The 19,159-nt window shown below is 55.1% G+C and overlaps 2 protein-coding genes across 3 annotated transcripts; one reads left to right on the forward strand and one right to left on the reverse strand.

Annotated features, from left to right (window-relative positions):
• Positions 1–1,219: 1,219 nt before the first annotated feature.
• On the forward strand, positions 1,220–10,444 carry PLEKHG2 (pleckstrin homology and RhoGEF domain containing G2). 2 transcript variants are annotated; one of them, XM_054711159.1, is made up of 19 exons: positions 1,220–1,420; positions 2,241–2,509; positions 2,587–2,687; positions 3,728–3,794; positions 3,910–3,956; positions 4,153–4,303; positions 4,829–4,966; positions 5,143–5,343; positions 5,744–5,836; positions 5,925–6,011; positions 6,368–6,401; positions 6,492–6,593; positions 6,711–6,758; positions 6,838–6,876; positions 7,046–7,062; positions 7,222–7,398; positions 7,507–8,434; positions 8,516–9,665; positions 10,024–10,444. In XM_054711159.1, exons 1-19 carry the CDS (start codon positions 1,312–1,314, stop codon positions 10,100–10,102), a joined length of 3,837 nt encoding a protein of 1,278 aa, XP_054567134.1. In that variant the 5' UTR covers positions 1,220–1,311; the 3' UTR covers positions 10,103–10,444. The 2 variants fall into 2 exon arrangements, with proteins under 2 accessions (XP_054567134.1, XP_027998512.2); XM_028142711.2 differs by having other exon boundaries at positions 8,516–10,444.
• A 4,660-nt stretch (positions 10,445–15,104) lies between these two features.
• Positions 15,105–17,901, reverse strand: RPS16 (ribosomal protein S16). Its single transcript, XM_008139608.3, has 5 exons — positions 17,787–17,901; positions 17,547–17,648; positions 15,595–15,691; positions 15,437–15,484; positions 15,105–15,305 (listed from the first exon to the last, which is right to left on the reverse strand). Exons 1-5 carry the CDS (start codon positions 17,832–17,834, stop codon positions 15,160–15,162), a joined length of 441 nt encoding a protein of 146 aa, XP_008137830.1. The 5' UTR covers positions 17,835–17,901; the 3' UTR covers positions 15,105–15,159.
• Between the last annotated feature and the right edge of the window lie 1,258 nt (positions 17,902–19,159).

Raw genomic sequence — 19,159 nt, forward strand, 5'->3', positions numbered from 1 at the left:
AGATACCCAGGTGCCCAGCGCCTCCTCCCTGGAGGAGCCCCGAGTCCGGGACATCAGCCCCCGCGACCCTGGAGGGCGAGCTTCTTGCATCCCCGTTGGAAGAATGCAGGATCCCTGATCGGAGATTCCGCCCCGGGGTTCCCAGAAACCTGAGCCCAATACTCCCGAGGTGGGAAGAACTTGGGTTATGGACTGCTAGCGCCCCAACCAGTTTGTTTTGGGCACTACCTCAAGGGCACCCAGGAGTTTGGGACTCGCCTGCACTCCAAGCCTCGGGGTGGTTTAATTCCTGCTCCTAGAGTTAGGGGAACTCAGGAATCCGTGCCGTCCACCGCCCTATCTAGAAGTCTCAGGAGTTTGGGTCCCGAGCGTCCCCATAGGAGACTCAAGATTCAGGCTCCCAGCATCCTCCCTTTAGAGGACCAAGAAATTCGGACCTCGGCACCCCATGTTTCCAAGAGACCTCGGAGTCTGGTCCCCGGAGCCCGAGAGCCCGAAGTTTACACCCCTGGCTTGCAGAGAGATCCAGGGGCCCAGGAGTCGGCTCTGCGCCTCCCCAGGGACCATGCTAGGGGTCAGATAGGAGCTGGGCTGCCTCGGCTCGGGGCCGGAGACTCCCTGGGAGGTGAGGGGGGAAGGCGAGAGGCCCCGAAGGGCTGGGGGAGGGGGCGGTGCCTCTGCAGCTAAACAATGAGGGGGCGTGCCGGCGGGGCGCGAGCGGAGGCGCCGGCGGGAGTTGGGGGCTTGCGGGGTGTGGGAAGGCGTAGGGTTCGGAGAGCAGATCGCCGAGTGACTGGCCGGAGGGGCGAGGGGTGGGGGGACCCCAGGCCTCGGGGCCTGCGCCCCAGCTCGCCGCTCTCGGTGGGGGAGGGAGCCGTCTGCTGGACCCTGGCATCCGGTCCCTCGGCCTTCTCCGCCCTCCCCTGGGATCCCGCGGCCTCCCGCCCACGGCTTTTCCCAGCCCTGCCCCTCGCCCTCGGCTGCAGCCGGAGCCCAACCGTTCCCAGGATCCCTGAGCCTCCGGCCCCAGGCAGACCAGACTCCTGGCTTCAGCGACTCTTCTGCTGTCTTCACTCTTCTTTGTCTTTGCCTTCCCATCTTTTTCTCTATGTTCTCTCTCCTTGCCCCCCTCTTTCTATCATCTTGCCTCTGTCTGCCCCATGAGTTACGGCTCCCAGGGGCCCCTCCCTGGATTTAGTCCACACTCCTAATTCTCAGCCCCCCAAACTGTGAGTGTGGGCCATTGGAGGCCTGGGACGCCTGGATATCAAAGAAGGGGTCTTTCTGCAGAAGCCGCTGAGCCACGCAGCCATGCCAGAGGGAGCCCGTGGACTGAGCCCGTCCAAACCCAGCCCTCGCCTTAGCCCCCGCCACAGAGGTGACGTGTGTGACTGTGCAACTGTGTGTGAGACTCAGACAGGTGAGCATGCAAGGGAGGGGCAGAGCCTGCTGGGCATTCATTCCTTTATTCCAGACACGCTGCAGCCCTCTGGCTGGCCCAGTGTTGGGCAATGCTGGCCAACACAGGGTGACCAGAATAGCCCCAGTCCTGCCCGCACAGAGCTCCAAGTCTGGTGGGGAAGGTGGACCGATCCCTAGACAGTGACAGTCCGTAGTGGGTATCTCAGGACAGAGTGATCACAGCCAGCATCGGAGTGGGGGCCCACAGGGCTGTGGGAACCTAGTCTGGGAAGTCAGAGGAGGCTTCTGGGGGAGGGGACATCTAAACTGAGAATAGAAAGATTAGGAGGAAGGAGCTGGGAAAGGCCAGGAGGAGTGTTCCATGCAGAGGGAGCCGTGTGTGCAAAGGCCCAGAGGTAAGCGGAAGCTGCTTGTTTAGGAAACGGAAAGAAGCCGCGTGTGACTGGGATCTGGAGTGTGAGGAGTGGCCTGGCTGTGGCAGGAGAGCAGACTGGAATGGTCTCTTGCATAGGGGCCTTTGGACCGGAGGAGTTTGGACTTAGTCCTGAGGGCACCGAGGGGTTGTACTCATGGGAGTGCCTGGGTCAGACAGCAAACCGTTAGAGACATCCAGGCTGATACATGGACGTGGATTAGAGGAGTGGAGGCCAGAAGCCCGAGAGGACCCTGGTGGGAGACAGGAATGGATGGAGGCAGCACAGCAGGGAGAGGAGAAGAGCTTTGGGAAAGGCATTGACTGAATGTGTGGGAGCACGAGGGCGGAGAGCACTCGCTCAGTTGGGGAGACACCCTAACCTCCTGTTCCACACCCCCAGCAGCCTCCGCAGCCCCTGCCATGGCCTCCCTCCGAGGTTCTGGGAGCTCCACATCCTTGAGCACAGTGGGCTCTGAGGGGGACCTGGCCCCGGGGCCCACCCCTGCCTGCTTAGCCTCCAGACCGGAGCCCCTTCCAGGACCCCCCATCCGCCTGCATCTGTCGCCAGTGGGGACCCCTGGTTTGGCGAAACCCTCGATGCTGGAGCGTGTGGCCCGTGAGATCGTGGAGACAGAGCGGGCCTACGTCCGGGACCTCCGCAGCATCGTGGAGGTGAGGCAGGAGGGCACCCGAGGTCAGCGGGGACCCAGCCCAGCCCTTTGCCCTAGTAACCCCGGTCATCCCCGCAGGACTACCTGGGCCCCCTGCTGGATGGCGGGGCCCTGGGGCTGAGCACGGAGCAGGTGGGCACGCTGTTTGCAAACATTGAGGACATCTACGAGTTCAGCAGGTCAGGGGCTGATGGGCCAGGAGAGGGGGGCTAGGTGTCGAAACATTGGGCAGGGATCTTGATGGGGCGGTGGGAGCCTGAGCATCCGGATGAGGTCCCAGTCCAAATAAGGGGACGGGTCCAGGCATCTGGATGGATCTTAGCGAAGTGTCAGACTTGGGAGAACGCTAAGGCCCAGGTGGAGCCTGGAGATCGTGACATTTGTGTCCTGGGAACCTCTCAGTCCCGGACAAGCCAGGAGGGTTGGTCCCCAGTGAGGAGGACGCTAGATTTCAAGAATCAGGAGATCATGCGGTTATTACTTTTTATTTTTATTTATTTATTTTATTTTATTGATTTTTTTACAGAGAGGAAGAGAAAGGGATAGAGAGTTAGAAACATCGATGAGAGAGATACATCGATCAGCTGCCTCCCGCACACCCCCCCACTGGGGATGTGCCCGCAACCAAGGTACATGCCCTCGACCGGAATCGAACCTGGGACCTTTGAGTCCACAGGCCGACGCTCCATCCACTGAGCCAAACCGGCTTCGGCAGGTTATTACTTTTTAAATTGAGAGAGAGAGAGAGAGAGAGATACCTACTTGTTGTTCCATTTATTCATGCATTCATTGGTTGCTGCTTGTATGTGCCCCAACCGGGGGTCAAACCGAATGCTCTAACCAGCTGCAATATCCGGCCAGGGCTGCGATCATAACATTGTTGCAGGAGGTCTGAGAGTCGTGACAAGATCTCAGGATCACAATGGAATCTTAAGATTATCACAGCTCTGAACGTTAGGACACTGTTCTCCCTGGGTCATGACACGAGACACCCAGGCTCCAGCCCGCTGTGACAAGATTTCAGGCCGAGGAATGTGATTCAGTCCCAGGAAGCCTGAGCAGGTTGTGATGTTCCATGTGGGGATCAGAGGGCTCTTCCTCTGGACATGACATCCCCTGGAGAGATCCGGGCCGCACCGAGCCCCCACCAGGCCTCGCGGAGCCCTCCCTTGCGAGGGCCTGGGGGCCGGGCGGTCTCTCACCCTCCCTCTCCCCCCAGCCAGCTCCTGGAGGACCTGGAGGGCAGCAGCAGTGCCGGGGGCATTGCAGAGTGCTTCGTGCAGAGGGTGAGTCGGGGCGCCAGGGCTCAATCTGGACTGGTGCCTGGGTAAGGGAGGAGCAAGCCTGTGCTGGGGGGGGGTCCTGGGGAGTCTGAGGTGCCGATTCCCCCGTCACCCGCAGAGTGAAGATTTTGACATCTACACGTTGTACTGCATGAACTACCCGAGGTGAGGGGTCCCAGGTTGTGCCCCGGAGCTGTGGTGCCAGCCAACCTCCCTCCACTCAGCCCATCTAACTCCTACCCCTGCCAGACCGTGACAGTAACTGAACTCTCCCTCACCTGCCCTTGACCCCTGCCTGCCCCCACCCCTCCCACCTCTGCCCCCCAGAGATGCCCTCCCTTGACCTGTCCCGTGCCCTCAGCTCCCTAGCCCTGCTCCGGGACCTGTCGCTGTCTCCACCAGCGGCCCTCTGGCTGCAGGAGCGCCAGGCCCAGCTCCGCCACTCGCTGCCCCTGCAGAGCTTCCTGCTGAAGCCTGTTCAGCGCATCCTCAAGTACCATCTGTTGCTGCAGGTTCGCTGTGGCCCTGGAGGGTCTGCTTGGGGGGGCAGGTCCTGCCCATGGGCCACTGGGTGCATCTAGAGCAGGCGTCCTCAAACTACGGCCCGCGGGCCACATGCGGGTGTTTTTGCCGTTTTGTTTTTTTACTTCAAAATAAGATATGTGCAGTGCGCATAGGAATTTGTTCATAGTTTTTTTTTTAAACTATAGTCCGGCCCTCCAACGGTCTGAGGGACAGTGAACTGGCCCCCTGTTTAAAAAGTTTGAGGACCCCTGATCTAGAGGGACGAACTGGGCAAGGCCTGGGGAGGCATTTGATCCCTGCAGACTGCGCCAGCGCTTGGGGGGAGGGTCTTGCTGGCAGTGGGGACTGGCATCAGCTGATTCCACTTTCTGTCTCTTCCTGTTTGTCTCTCTCCACCTCTGGATCTCCATCTCTGCCCCTGCCTTTATATATCTCTCTGTCTCTATTATTATCATCCTTTCTCTTCCTCTGTTACTGTTCCCCTCCCTGGGTGCCCGCTGACTGCCTGGCAGGAGCTGGGCAAGCACTGGGTTGAGGGCCCGGGCACGGGGGGCCGCGAGATGGTGGAGGAGGCCATCGTGTCCATGACAGCCGTTGCCTGGTACATTAACGACATGAAGCGCAAGCAGGAGCACGCTGCGCGCCTCCAGGTGACTGCAGGGTGGGCTGGGTGGGAGGAGTGGCGTGAGGGCCTTCGTGGGGATGGTCAGTGCTTCCCAAGTGGCCTCAGGGGGTTGCTTAGCCCCCCCCCCCCCCCCCGTGCCGGCATGTGTGTGCCTCCCGTGACGTGTTTCTGTGTCCCGTGTCCCTGGTGGGGTCCTGGCAGGAAGTGCAGCGGCATCTGGGTGGCTGGACCGGCCCGGAGCTCAGTGCTTTCGGGGAGCTGGTGCTGGAAGGTTCATTCCGAGGTGGCGGAGGGGGCGGCCCCCGACTTCGAGGGGGTGAGCGGCTGCTCTTCCTGTTCTCACGGATGCTGCTCGTGGCCAAACGCCGGGGGCCAGAATACACCTACAAGGGTCACATCTTTGTGAGTTACCTGCGGACTATAGTCTACATACCGATGCCTGTATCCCTAAAGGGGTGGCCGGGGCGGGGTCTGCAAGGGGGGACAACCAGGGCCATGTTTTCTGGAGTCTGAGGGTGGGGGTGGGTGTAGTAAGGATGGGGGAGGCCAGCAGAAGGCAGAGGGGGGAGGCCTGGATTCGCACCAGACACGTGTCTTCACGGGGGAAGCATGTCTTGATCCAGACGAGGGTAGGGAGAGCAGAGCCCAGCCTGGAGGAGAGGATCAGCAGGGAAAGGGGGACCCCATACAGCCATCCAGGGCACGTATTTCTAGGGGGTAGGAACCCAAATGCAGGGGCCACATTGCTGAGTCCAAGGGCTCTGAGCTCCCTCTCTGCCACCCTCTCTGCTCCCCTATTCAGTGCTGCAACCTGAGTGTGAGCGAGAGTCCTCGTGACCCTCTAGGGTTCAAGGTGGCCGATTTGACCATTCCCAAGCACAGGCACCTGCTCCAGGTGAGGAGAACGGGGCTGGGTGGGCAGGGTTCCCTCCAGCTCCTAGACCGCGCACCTGACTTCCCACTCCACCCCCACCTCCCGCCAGGCCAAGAACCAAGAAGAGAAGAGGCTGTGGATTCACTGTCTCCAGCGCCTCTTCTTTGAGAACCACCCTGCCTCTATCCCAGCCAAGGTACGGCTCCCGCCACAGCTGGGCGCTGTCGGAGGGCCAGAGACGCCGGCCCCCTGTCGTTGGGGAAGACACGGAGTGCAGGGGCCTCCCTGAAAACGTGATGGTTAAATGGCGGACAGGCTGCCTGGGTGTGACTTTCAGCTCCACCACGTCCCAGCTTTGTGACTTTGGGCAACCTCTCTGACCTCAGTTTCCTCACCAGGAGGAATAATAGCGCCAGCCTTATGGGGTTGTGGTGCGGGATGATTGTCAGCCGTCATGCGCTGTGCCTGTCATGTAGCAGCACTCACTTAAAGGGACTACGACTCGGGTGCTCAGGAGACCGGCTCCTCAACCCTCATCCTTGTGTCTTTCAGGCAAAACAAGTTCTCCTTGAAAACAGCCTGCACTGTGAGCCGGGGCCTTGGGTTGGTAGGTATGGAAGTGGAGGGATTGCTTCCGAGAAAAGGTAGATTCTTAGCCCCAGATCTCTCCCCACAGGTGCTCCTAAAAGTAAGCCTATCCCAGAGCCTGTGACTCCCCTACTTGGGTCCCCCAAACCTCGAGATGCTAGAAGTTTCACCCCTGGACGAAGGAACACAGGTAAAGAAGAGTCCCTCCCTCTCCTCCCCCGGGACTCAGGAACGTACCCCCAGCCCTTTCCCCCCCAGAAGCCTGGGGTTGGGCTCCTATCGAGTTTCCAATCTGCCTCTCGCACAGCTCCGTCCCCAGGCCCCTCCACTGCCCGCCGTGGCCGGAGACAGTCTGGTGAGTTGATTCCACTGAGAGGTTCACTAGGGGTCGGGGTGGGAGGTAGGCCCCTGACATCAGTGTGTCCTCTCCCCAGAGCCAGTGAAGGACCCTTATGTCATGTTTCCACAGAATGGTAAGTGACTGCCCAGCCCAGCCAGGTCCAGCCCGGTCTGTCTGTCTGTCTGTCTCTTCCCATGGGATGGCCAGTGTTTACGGGGGAGGGGTGATAGGGGCAGCTCATCAATGATAAGGAATAACCTTATTCCTACATCTCACTTTTTTTCTCTTTTCTCCTTTCCCAGATAAGCCTAGACTCAAGGTAAGAAATCTCCTGGGATGGAGTCTGGGGGCCCAGAATCAAGAATCTGATGGAGGCGGGAGCTTGAGTTATCAACTGGGTCTGAATAAGAAGGGGACTGGGGAAGAAGGGGCGCTGAGGGCTCTGGGTGCCTGCCCTCCATTCTTTCCTTCCTCATAGCATGCTGGCAGTGAGGGGGAGCTCTACCCCCCGTTAGAGCCTCAGCCATCGGGTCCAGCTTCTGGACCTCCTGAGGACTTGGAAGACACTGGACCCCCCACGCTGGACCCCTCTGGGACCTCAATCACTGAAGAAATCCTGGAACTGCTGAACCAAAGAGGCCTCCGGGATGCAGGGGTGAGCTGGGCATCCCATCAGCGTGTCCTTGGGGCTCTCCGCTGGGGCAGGCACAGACCGGGCACCGGGGCAGCCCACGCCCCTTGATACCGTTGGTCTCTTCCCCAGTGCCCACGACAGCCACCTCCCCACGACATTCCCACGTTCCCTGGAGACTCCCAAGTGCCACGTGATGGCGAAAGTCTCACATTCCCAGCCCTGGCCAGCCGGGACTCTTCAGAAGAGGAGGACGAAGAGCTGGAGGTGGACGAACGGGGCCCTTCCCCACTCCACGTCCTGGAGGGACTCGAAAGTTCCGGTGCAGCTGAAGTTCCCGACATTCCTGGCCTTTCCAAAAATCCTGCCGTGCCCACCCTCCCTGAAATGTCTAGCCTTTCTGAAATCCCTCCCATGCCCTGCCTTCCCAGTCTCTCTGACATTTCCAGTGTTTTTGAAATGCCCTGCCTTCCAGTCATACCTAGTGTCCCCGACATTCCTGGTCTTTCCAGCCCTCCCACCCTCCCCTGTGACTCTTGGCTGCCCGGCCCTCTGCAGGAGCCAGATGAGGCTCTAGCCACCAGGAGAGAACGGTTCTCTGGAGACCGTGCTGGGAAACTGGGAGAGCCCTCCCCAGACGGCAGGGCAGGGCAGGCAAGGGAGGAGGACGATGGGGTAGCGTTTCCAGATTTCCAGCCCCAGGATGGCACCCATGATCACGGGTTCCAGGATGAGCTGGGATTCCGCTCCTGCTCAGAAATCCGGAGTGCCTGGCAGGCTCTGGAGCAGGGGCAGTTGGCCCGGCCAGGTTTCCCAGAACCGCTGCTGATTCTGGAAGATTCAGACCTGCGTAGAGGGAGTGTGAGTGGAAAGCCTGGAGCCCCCGGTACCGAGCGGGCCGCATCCCGAGTGCGGGAGTTGGCCCGGCTTTACAGCGAGCGGATCCAGCAGATGCAGCGGGCCGAGACTCGGGCGTCGGCCAATGCTCCCCGCCGCAGGCCACGGGCTCTAGCCAAACCCCAAGTGTCCCACTGCCTGCCCCATGAGCAGGCCGAGCCAGGTGAGGTCCAGGTATGTGGTTGCAGGGGTAGCCCAGGCTGGAATGCAGTACCTGACTCGGTCCTCCTTTCTTTTGCTACAGGGCCCCTGCCTGCATTTGGACACGTGCTGGTATGTGAACTGGCCTTCCCGCTGACTTTGGCCCAGGAATCTGTCCCTCTGGGCCCTGCTGCCCAGGTTCAAGCTGCTGCACCCCTGTCTAAGCAGGGAGGCTGCCTGCGTGGCCAGGGTCTAGATGTCTCCAGTTTGCCTGAGCAAGACCATCAGGGCATCCGGATTCCAGATGCTACCACTTTGCCTGAGCAAGGCCTCTGGAACACCCAGATTCCAGCCACCACACCTTTTCCCAAGCAGGAAGGCCCAGGTGTCCAGGTTCCAGCTATTACATCTCTACCTGATCAAGAAGGCCACCTGGAAATGCAAGTTTCAGTGGCCACTCCTTCGCCTGCGCATAGAGGCCACAGGAACATACAGCTTCCGGCTACCACCTTTCTCCCTCAGCAAGAGTGTCAGATGGACATCCAAGTTCCAACCACCCCAGCTTTGCTGAAGCAGGGAAGTTGTCCTCGTGTCCCAGGTTTAGCCATTTCTCCCATGCCCAAGCCAGAAGACGACCGAGACTGCCAAAGTCCAGCCAACAGCCCATTAACTAAGCAGGGAGGTTTCGGGGATGTTCGGTCCCCAGCCACTGACTGCAGCCAAGCCATTGACCCTTTGCTTCTGCATGGAAGCAGCCTGGACCACCAGATCCCAGCCAACACCCCACTGCCCTCGGAACCCGACCTCCCAGACACTCAGGTTCTGGATACCTCACCTTTGCCTGTATATGGAAGCCGCCTAGACCATCAGATCCCAGCCAATGCTCCGTCGTCTTTGCCCCAGGATCTCCCAGACATTCAGGCTCCAGCTGCCATCACCGTGCCCCAGCCACAAGGCCTCATGGACACACGGGTCCAAGCACTCCCTCCTTTGCCCAAGCAGGGAGGCCTGCCAGACGTCCAGGGTGCCACTGCTGTCCCTTTGCTCCAGGAGCAAAGCTCCACAGACCTCCAGGTCCCCAAACCTACACCTTTGTCGGAGCAAAAGAGCCTCACAGACATCCATGGTACAGCTGCCACTCCTCTGCCTGAGCAAGGAGGCTCATGGGACGTTCAGGGCCTGTCACCCACCCCAGTGCAGACCACTGTGGCTTTGTCAAAACCAGAAGGCCACCCTGTCTCTCCTGTTGCCAGGTCAGAGTCTTCAGACTTGACTCCACCCCACAGTCCCTCACCCCCAACCCGTCAGCTCCTGGGTCCCAACGCAGCCGCTCTCTCAAGATACCTGGCAGCCTCATACATCAGCCAGAGCCTAGCTCGGAGGCAGGGGCCTGGGGGAGAGGCCCCCCAAGCTTTCCGGGGTTCCTGGTCCTCTTCTGCCCCCACATCACGGGCACCTTCACCGCCGCCCCAGCCCCAACCCCCACCACCTCCAGCCAGGAGGCTCAGCTATGCCACCACAGTGAACATCCACGTCGGGGGTGGTGGGCGGCTACGGCCAGCCAAGGCCCAGGTCAGGTTGAACCACCCTGCTCTATTAGCTTCCGCCCAGGAACCTGCGGGCTTTCCCAGAGCCCAGGGGGCTCCTGATGCCCCTTTCCACATGTGAGCCAGGATATCGGGCTTCTTAAAAAGCAAGGACTTCAACCGAATGCCACGGACTCTCAGAACTTCACCTAGAAGTCCAGACACTGAAGACAAGTCTAAAATGGCTGCGGCTTTCCGACTTCTGGGTCTGCTTTGGCAAGTGGTCCTTATTACTTATCTTGATTAACTCAGCAGGGATGGGGGTAGGGATTTCATTAATATTCTGTTAATTAATATTATGAAATTATGTCTCTTTTTCCCATTCTGGAGATAGTGGGGGATAACAGAAGACGGTGATGAGTGGGAAGGTCTGTCACAGTACAACTCAGTGGTTCTGAAAATTGGGGGAGTCTCAAACTCTTTCAAGAATTGCTGGAACCTGGACTCATTACAATTTGGTGTGTGATTTCACAGGGTTTGTGAACTGCTTTTTGGCCATCCGGAAAAGCCAGGAAGCTCTGTTCCAAGTACAAATTCATTCCCTTAGCAGTTTATCCAGTCCGTGCGTCCCATCATCACCCTCTCACCTCATCTGCTCGGCCACCTTTACATCTATCCATGCAGCTGTCTTTCCAGTTATTTCACCCATCTTTCAATCCATCATCCCACCCATTTGCCTTGATTTATTCAACCATCTCTATTCATCCATCATCCTACCCACCCATCTAGCATTCATTCTTCCATTAATCCATTGATCCGTCTGTCATCCCACCTGTTCATCTTTTCCACCCAACCCTCTCCATAGTTCCATCTCTATCTGTTCAACCATACATCTTATTCACACAACCATCTCCGAACCCATCAACCATCTCAACCACTGTCCATCCTTCATTGGATTCTGCTGGGTCTTGGTACTACAGAACTTCAAAGACAGTTCCATGCTAACACCAAATTGGATCAGGTTTGAGATTCTGAGAAAAGTTTGGCCCCCATCTGTCCGATTTCTCCTGGCAAACACTCCCACCTCCATGAATATTCTGGTTCTTGTGCTCACCCACACATCATCAGACCCTCTTTCCCCCTTCGCTAGTTTGAGACCTCTCCAGTGCCTTAGTGTGCCCCCTCACCCCAAAAAAATTCAGGTTACAGAGACAAAGCCTTTTTCCCAAAAAAGGATTTTATTTGTTGATTGATTTTAGAGAGGAAGGGGAAGAGAGAGTGAAACATCAATTTGTTGTTCCACTTATTTATGCATTAATTGGTTGATTCTTGTATGTGCCCTGACTGGGGATCGAACCTGCAACCTTGGCGTATGGAGACAACATTCTAACCAACTGAGCTACCTGTCCAGGGCCAAAGGATCCTTTATGCCCTCTCAGCTGCAGCATGCCCTGTGAGAAGCATAACCTAATCAATCGTTGGTAACATTAGCTTTTTTAATTGAACATTTACCCTCTTGTGCTTTTGCACATCTTATTTAACCTTTCTTGTAATTTTCTGAGGCACCAGTGTCAATGTAATCTCTCTCTGAGCCTGGGTTTTCTCATGTATAATGAGGACAATAGTATCCCGTCTTGTAGGGGTCTTGTAGGGTCATTGTAAAGATTCAGTGAAGGAGCCCTGGCCAGTGTGATGCACTGGTTAGAGCATCAGCCTGCCCACCGAAGGATCACAGGTTTGATTCCTGGTCAAGGGCACATACCTGGATTGCAGGTTTGATCCCCGGATCCCTGGCCCCAGTTGGGGTGCATGAGGGAGACAACCAATTAATTGATGTTTCTCTCCCCTCCTCCTTTCCCTCCCTTCCACTCTTTCTAAAAATGGAAAAAAATAACCTGAGGTGAGGACTAACAACAACAAAGATTCCGTGAAGGTATCTTCAGTTCCCCAGTGTGTCTGAGCCTCTGACTCATGGGCACATTATTCAAATCACAGATGTCCCAGGACCTAGTCCCAGCCTCTAGAATCAGAACCTCCAGGATAGGAGCCTAGGAATCTGAAGTTTCAGCAATCAACTAACAGCAAAAAAGGCTGAGATTTATCGAATCCTAATGGCATACCATGGGCATTAGTCACTTCATATGAACTCATTCACTGTGAGTCCTCACAACAGCCCTAAAAGGCAAGTGAGGACTTTAATCCCCACTTTAGAGATGAGGCTAAAGAGGCAGATTGAATAAGGAACTTGCCCAGTCACACAGGCAAGGGGCAGAGCTGGGACTCCATTTCCTGCAGCTCAACAGAGTCCATACTTGTGAGTACCTATCCTGTGTCAGACACGGTTTTTGCCACTGGGGACACAATGAGGAACACTTCCCCCACACACACCCCCAACTTGAGGCACAGCCCGGTACTCCAAGGGTCCTAGGTGATAAGGTAGCCAGGACAAGGCCTGGCTTAATAAATGTTAGCTGCTGGCTTCTATTCAGTTGAGCCGTTACCATGCCCTCCACCAGGGCCTGGGCCTGCTCTGCTGCAGCCTCCCCAAGGTCAGGACCCAGGCTGGCCCTCCTCTCAGCCCCAGCTGCACATTCCCAGCCACCCCCAGCTGCACATTCCCAGCTGAAGGAAAGTTCACAGCCTGACTTGGGCTCCCAGCAGCGCCGGAATTCCCGGTATTTGGGGAGGCGTCAGGGAGGGAGAAAAGGCTGTCTACTCTAAGGCCTGGCGCAGGGAAAGAGAGGCAAGTGCCTTCAGCTCCTCCAGATGCATCCCAGCTGTGCCTCTGGGAGGCAGCCAGGAGCCTCAATGAGGTGGAGTGAGGGGGGGAGGGGGGAGGGATATCTCTGGATCCTGTGGGAAAACCACCAGCACCAGGCTTGCCTTAGTCCCTCCTGGTCCCTGCCCCTAAATTCCATTCCTCCTGCCTGCCCAATTATATTTGCTTCATAGCCCAGCTCTGAAGCCTCAGGAATATAGTTTGCCTGTTGTAAGCCGATTTTAGAGCTTCTGCAAAATCAGGCTCAGAAAGGGAAGGGCGGGGGTTTGGCTGAGTGGTTGAGCATCAACCTATGAATCAGGAGATCACGGTTCAATTCCCAGTCCGGGCATGTCTGTGATGCAGCTCGATCCGCAGTGTGGGGTGTATATGAGGCAGCTGATCAATGATTCTCTCATCATTGATGTTTCTATTTCTCCCTCTCTGAAATCAATACAAATATATTCTTTTTAAAAAAGGGAAAGGTGGGGGCTAGACGGTTTTGCTCAGTGGATAGAGCAGTGCCCTGCGGACTGAAGGGTCCCGTGTTCGATTCTGGTCAAGGCATGTATCTCGGTTGCAGGCTCGAGCCCTGACGCGCCGGGAAGCATGCGAGGGGCAATCCCCTCCCCCCCCCCTCTTAAAAATATCCTCTGATGAGGATCAACAAGAAACAAAGGAGTGGGGTTTGGCTGCTGCTTTCCTCGGGATACTGCAGTCTTCCTTGGGAGCGTTAGGTTAATGCCAGTCAACTGAAGTTAACCCAAGTGAACTCCAGCTGCCATGCAAAAAGCTTGCTGAGCTGCCTTTTGCCACTGGGCTCATTTTCTCATGTGTGACACAGTGCAATGCATTCCTCAAATACCACTGTTAGAACGGCCTACAGTCTTCAGTACAGTAACGTGCTGTATAGGTTTGCAGCCTAGGAGCTGCAGGGGAACAGAAATTGCCACCTCACAATATGCCTATTTGGCATGAGGATTATTTTAGGCTGGTTCATTTTAAGAAAAAGCAGACATGGGAGCTCTGAAAACCAAGTAGAGGTTACCCTTTGTAGGACATTTACTTTCGTAAATGGGAAATCTCCATTGGTAACGGGTCTCCCTCACTGTACCAAGAGGGTGATGACCTTACCTAGAAACTCACGATAAGGACTTAACACCCTTACCCTTGTTCACTGTGCTTTTCCTGGTGATCTAGAACTGATCCCTCCCCACCCCCAACCCGTGTCTTCAATCTTCAACTGAAGGTATCTAAGGTGGCTTCAACTATATTACAAGGACTACCTCATAAACAACGTAATTTTATAGGACCACCAACTTAGTGGGGTTGATTGAGCACCAATTAGGTGCCAGGTGAAACATCTTCACAACCATTTTGATTGTTTTCCTGGGCCTCTTCCTTATATACAGGAGAAATACATTTTCCTCCTGTTATTTTATTATGGCGATGTCAGCCAAGAACCCAGAAGGGTAGAGGAAAAATTATTTTTCCTTCCCTACAGAATAGGCTGTACCACCTAGGTTTGTGTCAAGTACACTGTTTGCACACAAAAAAACACCTACCAATGCATTTCTCAGAGCATATCCCCATTGTTAGGCAGTGCATGACTGTATTCATTCCCTATCAGCTGTACATATACATGCACCATCCCACAGAATTTTCTTTTTGACAATGGAAATGTTCTATCACGTTGTAGCCCAATGGTAGGAAGTTACTGAGAGTAACTGGGACTTACTTTTCCCTGGGAGGCAGTTATTGACATCGTGGTTGAAGCCAGATGACGCCCCTGTGGGGTTTAGGGCCCTTGCCCCCAGATCACAATCTTATCTAAGCTACAGGTATTAAAATCCCTGCCCTATCTGGTTTGGCTCAGTGGATAAGCGTTAGCCTGCCAACTGAACAGTTCCTGTCAAGGGCACATGCCCAGGTTGTGGGCTCGATCCCCAGTTAGGGGTGTGCAGGAGGCAGCTCATCAATGATTCTCTCTCCCTTCCTCTCTAAAATCAATAAAAATATATTAAAATTCCTTTCCCAGTCCAGCCATGCCCTTAGTTCCTGACTTCAGACTCCACCCAGGCTGTCTTTCTTTGTATTCAAGATTATTAAGTATGTATTTCCCCTGCTCTTTCCTGAGGTGCTAACCAGCAGCAAAAGAATTGAAATAAAGACAAACTCATGACATCCTACACAACCAATGGCCCCAAACCTCCCCATCTCAGCTGTGTCCGCACACTCCACTCCACTGGGTGCAGGGAAAGAGGCCAGGTCTGCTCCCACCTACCTTCCCACCCATCCACACCAGAGTGGTGGCTTATGGAAGGGCTTAAAATGCAGACTGGCAGTGGGCTTGGGGCGTTTCCTGTATTTCTTTTAGCCAAAGACTACCACAAAAGATAGCACAATCCTTGAAACCTTCAATCCCACGACCATTGTTTATTAGAAAGGTGAGCCCAGATGAGCTCATCGGTAAGATTTCTGGTAGCGAGCCCGGGCACCAGGACCACCAAACTTTTTGGATTCACAGCGACGGGGATCTGCTACCAGCAGGGTCCGGTCATACTGGATAAGGATGTCTTTGATTTCCTTCTTGGAAGCTTCATCCACATCTGGGGATAAGAAGTGGGATAAAGATTTGGATGACCACGGAAGCATACACCTACTCTCTGGAGCTAAATGCCAGAGCTGGCACTTGACTTGCACCCATCCCCACGCCGATGGGAAGGACCCACTCACTCACATTTCTGGTAGTAGGCCACCAGGGCTTTGGAAATGGACTGACGGATTGCTGTGAGAAAAACACACAAAATAAGACACATTAGTTTTAAGAAGACCCAGGAGTAGGACCTCGCTCTCAGAGCCACCTCCCACCCATGTTGCCCAGGTCCTGGGATTTACCATAAATCTGGGCCACATGACCGCCACCCTTCACACGGACTCGGATGTCCACGCCAGCAAATCGCTCCTTCCCAAGAAGCAGAACAGGTTCCAGCAGCTGGAGGAACAGGGGGGCATGATAGGATTTTAGACCACAATCTGGGCAACTGAGCCACCTCATTGAGCATCCTTCTCTCTCTTCAAGTAGCTTCTACCACCACTGGCCTCAAAGTACTAGTGGGCGAGGGAGGGTTGAGCTATCACCACAGCCAGGAGCAGGGAGGAATGGAAGACCAATGAGATTGTTCAAAGCAACCTAAGCAGGCAACCTCCCTGCATCTCAGATCCCCCATCTCAGGACTTCTGACTTAGCTCAATAATAAGGAAACCTTTGCAGCTACCAAAGCTGCCTCAAGCAGCAAAAGGCACTCTTGGGCTCCATCAGGTGCCTTTTCTGGGTTCCCCACCTGAGTTTTCCATCCTCCCTTTGAGCCCTACAGATTCCCGGAGAAATTACAACCACACTATAACCTGTGCCACACCCTCATTTTGCCAGGTATAAGTCTCTTGCATGTGCTTGGACACATTTATTTTACCTCCTTTAGGTCTCAGATCACAGGTCTCCCTTCAAACCCCACCCCCCATCCTGCCCTGACCTACTCAGATGCCAGAATCCTCGCCCGAGTTCCCCCATCCCAGCGCCAATTACTCTGGGAGTGTCTGGTATTAGATCCATTGTTTCCCCCAGTAGACTGGCAGCCCTTTGAGGGCAGAGCCTGGGGCCTTCTGGATCACTGTTATCCCCAGCACTCACAGGCTGTGCATAAAAAGCCTTCAAATAAACTGCCAAAAAGAGTAAACCCACAATATGTAATGTCTGCTATTCCAAGGATCTTAGACCCTACCTCTAAATTCTAACTAACCCCGAAATGTGGATGTTATTCTTTACATTTAAAAGTAATAGACTTTATGGAAGACATTCTAATTCCGTGGTCGGCAAACTGGGCTTTTTGGCCCCTTGAGTGTGGCTCTTCCACAAAATACCACAGCCTGGGTGAGTCTATTTTGAAGTGGCATTATAAGAATTTTAAGTTTAAAAAATTTGGCTCTCAAAAGAAATTTCAGTCGTTGTACTGTTGATATTTGGCTCTGCTGACTAATGAGTTTGCCGACCACTGTTCTAATTTATCCTCACAACAGCCCTTGAAGGTAGAAATTATCCCCATTTTACAGATGATGAACTCAACCAAGGAAGAGAAGTCATTTGCCTCAACATAGGCTATCAGAGACAGAAATCACACGCCAATATCAAAGAAACTGAGGCCCAAACAAAGAGAAGCCCCTCCTCAGCCAAGCAAAATAAACCCAAATTCCATTCCTGTTCTTTTAAATCTTACTGAGTTCCTACAAAGTCCAGAGGAGTGGAAACTGTTATCCCTCATTAACTAATTGCAAGAAATCAGATAAAAAAAAACTCAGTAATGCTCTTGTCTCTTGTCATCTGGTCCCCAATTGAGTGGGCTTCCAAATATCCGTTTTCAAAGCATCTTCTCAATCTTCAACATTCACTTTTTTATTGAACTTATTGGGGTAATATCGGTTAATAAAATTGTTTCAGGTGTACAATTCTATAATGTGCCATCTCTACATTATACTGTGTGTTCACCACCCCACGTCAGGTCTCCTTGCATCACTATTTATCCTCCCTTTACCCTCTTCTGCCTCCCCCCATCCTTCCCCTCTCAACGTTCATGTTTCAGTCACTTTAAGCTTTTATCACATCTTCTGTACCCCCAGAACCCACCGTCATCGCCAAATACCCCATTTTTCTGATCCCAATTCAGCTTCTAAACATCCCTGTTGATACCAGATTCCTCAGCTTCCAAGATCATCGAACTCCAGGAACCTGCTTATTTCAACATCTCTGTCCCAGTCCTCCATTCGACCCAAACGCCCGTCTTCAGCGCCAGCACCTTGTATTGAAGCGTGCGCGGCTCGATCATCTCCAGGGGCCGTCCGTTCACCTTTATGAGGCCGTTGCCCCGCTTGCAGTGCGCCACGGCTGTGGCCGTCTTCTGCAGAAAGCGAGGGAAGAGAGACGAGGGCCACGTGAGACCAGGGTTCCGGCTCCCATGTAGGCCCCAGAAACCTGCCCATCGACCTCTTCCAGACCCCGGCTTCCCCCGACCCCTCCCACCCGGCGCCCGGCTCACCTTGCGTCCGAAGACCTGCACAGACTGCAGAGGACCCTTGGATGGCATGACTGCGGGCGTACACCAGAGATGCTCACCGCGCGGCGCCGACACCGGAAAAGGGAAACGCACGGCCACACCGGTGGCTTTACAGGGTGTGCGCAGGCGCTTTGAGCACAGCGTCGCGACGAGAAGAAGCTTTACGGCTGCTGAGGTAGCCAGAGGGCAGGACTTCCGCTTGGCGGCAGGATGGCGTATCCCAAGACCGGTGGGCGGGACCCTGGAGAGGAAGGGGCGGGGCCTGAAGGGTGTAGCGCGGCCAAAGAAGGGGGAGGAGCTCACGCCGTTCTCCACATCTTCAGCCCTCATTGGTCACAGCCGGTGCTCATTTGCATCCGGTCTTTACTAACCTGCTTCCTACCCCAGCCAACACCGATCCTAAGCCCCCAATAAAGGGGCCTTTCTTAACCCCTCATCACCCGCAGACTTCCTCCCACAGCCTCCTCCGCCAGAATCTTCCCTCCGGAACCGACAAGTCCGGCAGGATTCCCAGATTCAGGATTCAGAGTCCTCCTGCGCCCTGGAGCCCACCTTCTTGGAGAGTCCCCTCCCAGAGTCCTTTTCCTCCTAGAGTCCCCTCCCCTGGAACCCACCCTTCACCAGGGTCTTCTCTTTCCAGAATCCTCTCAGAAGTCCACTCCCGTATCTGCCTCTTGGGGTCCCTCACTCTGGATTCCTTTCCCTTAATCTCCCTCCACTCAAGGGCTTTTTCCCCAATCGTGCCCCACCCCCCCAATCTTCTCACCCAACTACCCTAGCACCCCCTCCTCCGGAATCTCCCTTTCCCCCTAATACACCTTTTCTAGAACCACCCCCCTAGAATCTCCTTTCACAAAATCTTCCTTTCCTTCGGAGCCCTCTCCCTCAAAATCGACCATCCTTAAGAATTTATTTCCCTTCAGAGCCTCCTTTCCCCAGCAACTGACGTCCTTGGAATTCCTCTCCCAGAATCCTCCATTCCTTAGAGACCTGCCTCCAGAATCTCCCTCTCTGGCTCCTTACCTGGAATCCCTACTGTATCCCCCCCATCATCTCCGCCTTCTCTGCCCCCAGGCCCCTCTCCGCAGAATGCCTCCCTGCCCCCACCCCATCCCCTCTGAGCTACCTCAGGAGTGCCTTGTTCCCCACACTCAGGATGCTCCCTTCCCAGCCAGGAGGCTCCTCTTTAGGCTGCAGGGAGGGTGCCCACTGTTGCCTCAGTTTCTCTGGCAGCTCTGGGTCTGGGGGCCAAGGTTCAAAAGGGGTGTGGTAATTCACCTTTTGCCTGAAGGCCTGAGAGGAGGAGGAGGTTGGTGGGTCTAGCGTCCAGCTCCAAAAGGGTGAGAGAGCCAGAG

The sequence above is a fragment of the Eptesicus fuscus genome, chromosome 21, assembly GCF_027574615.1.
Source record: "Eptesicus fuscus isolate TK198812 chromosome 21, DD_ASM_mEF_20220401, whole genome shotgun sequence".
NCBI lineage: Eukaryota > Metazoa > Chordata > Mammalia > Chiroptera > Vespertilionidae > Eptesicus > Eptesicus fuscus.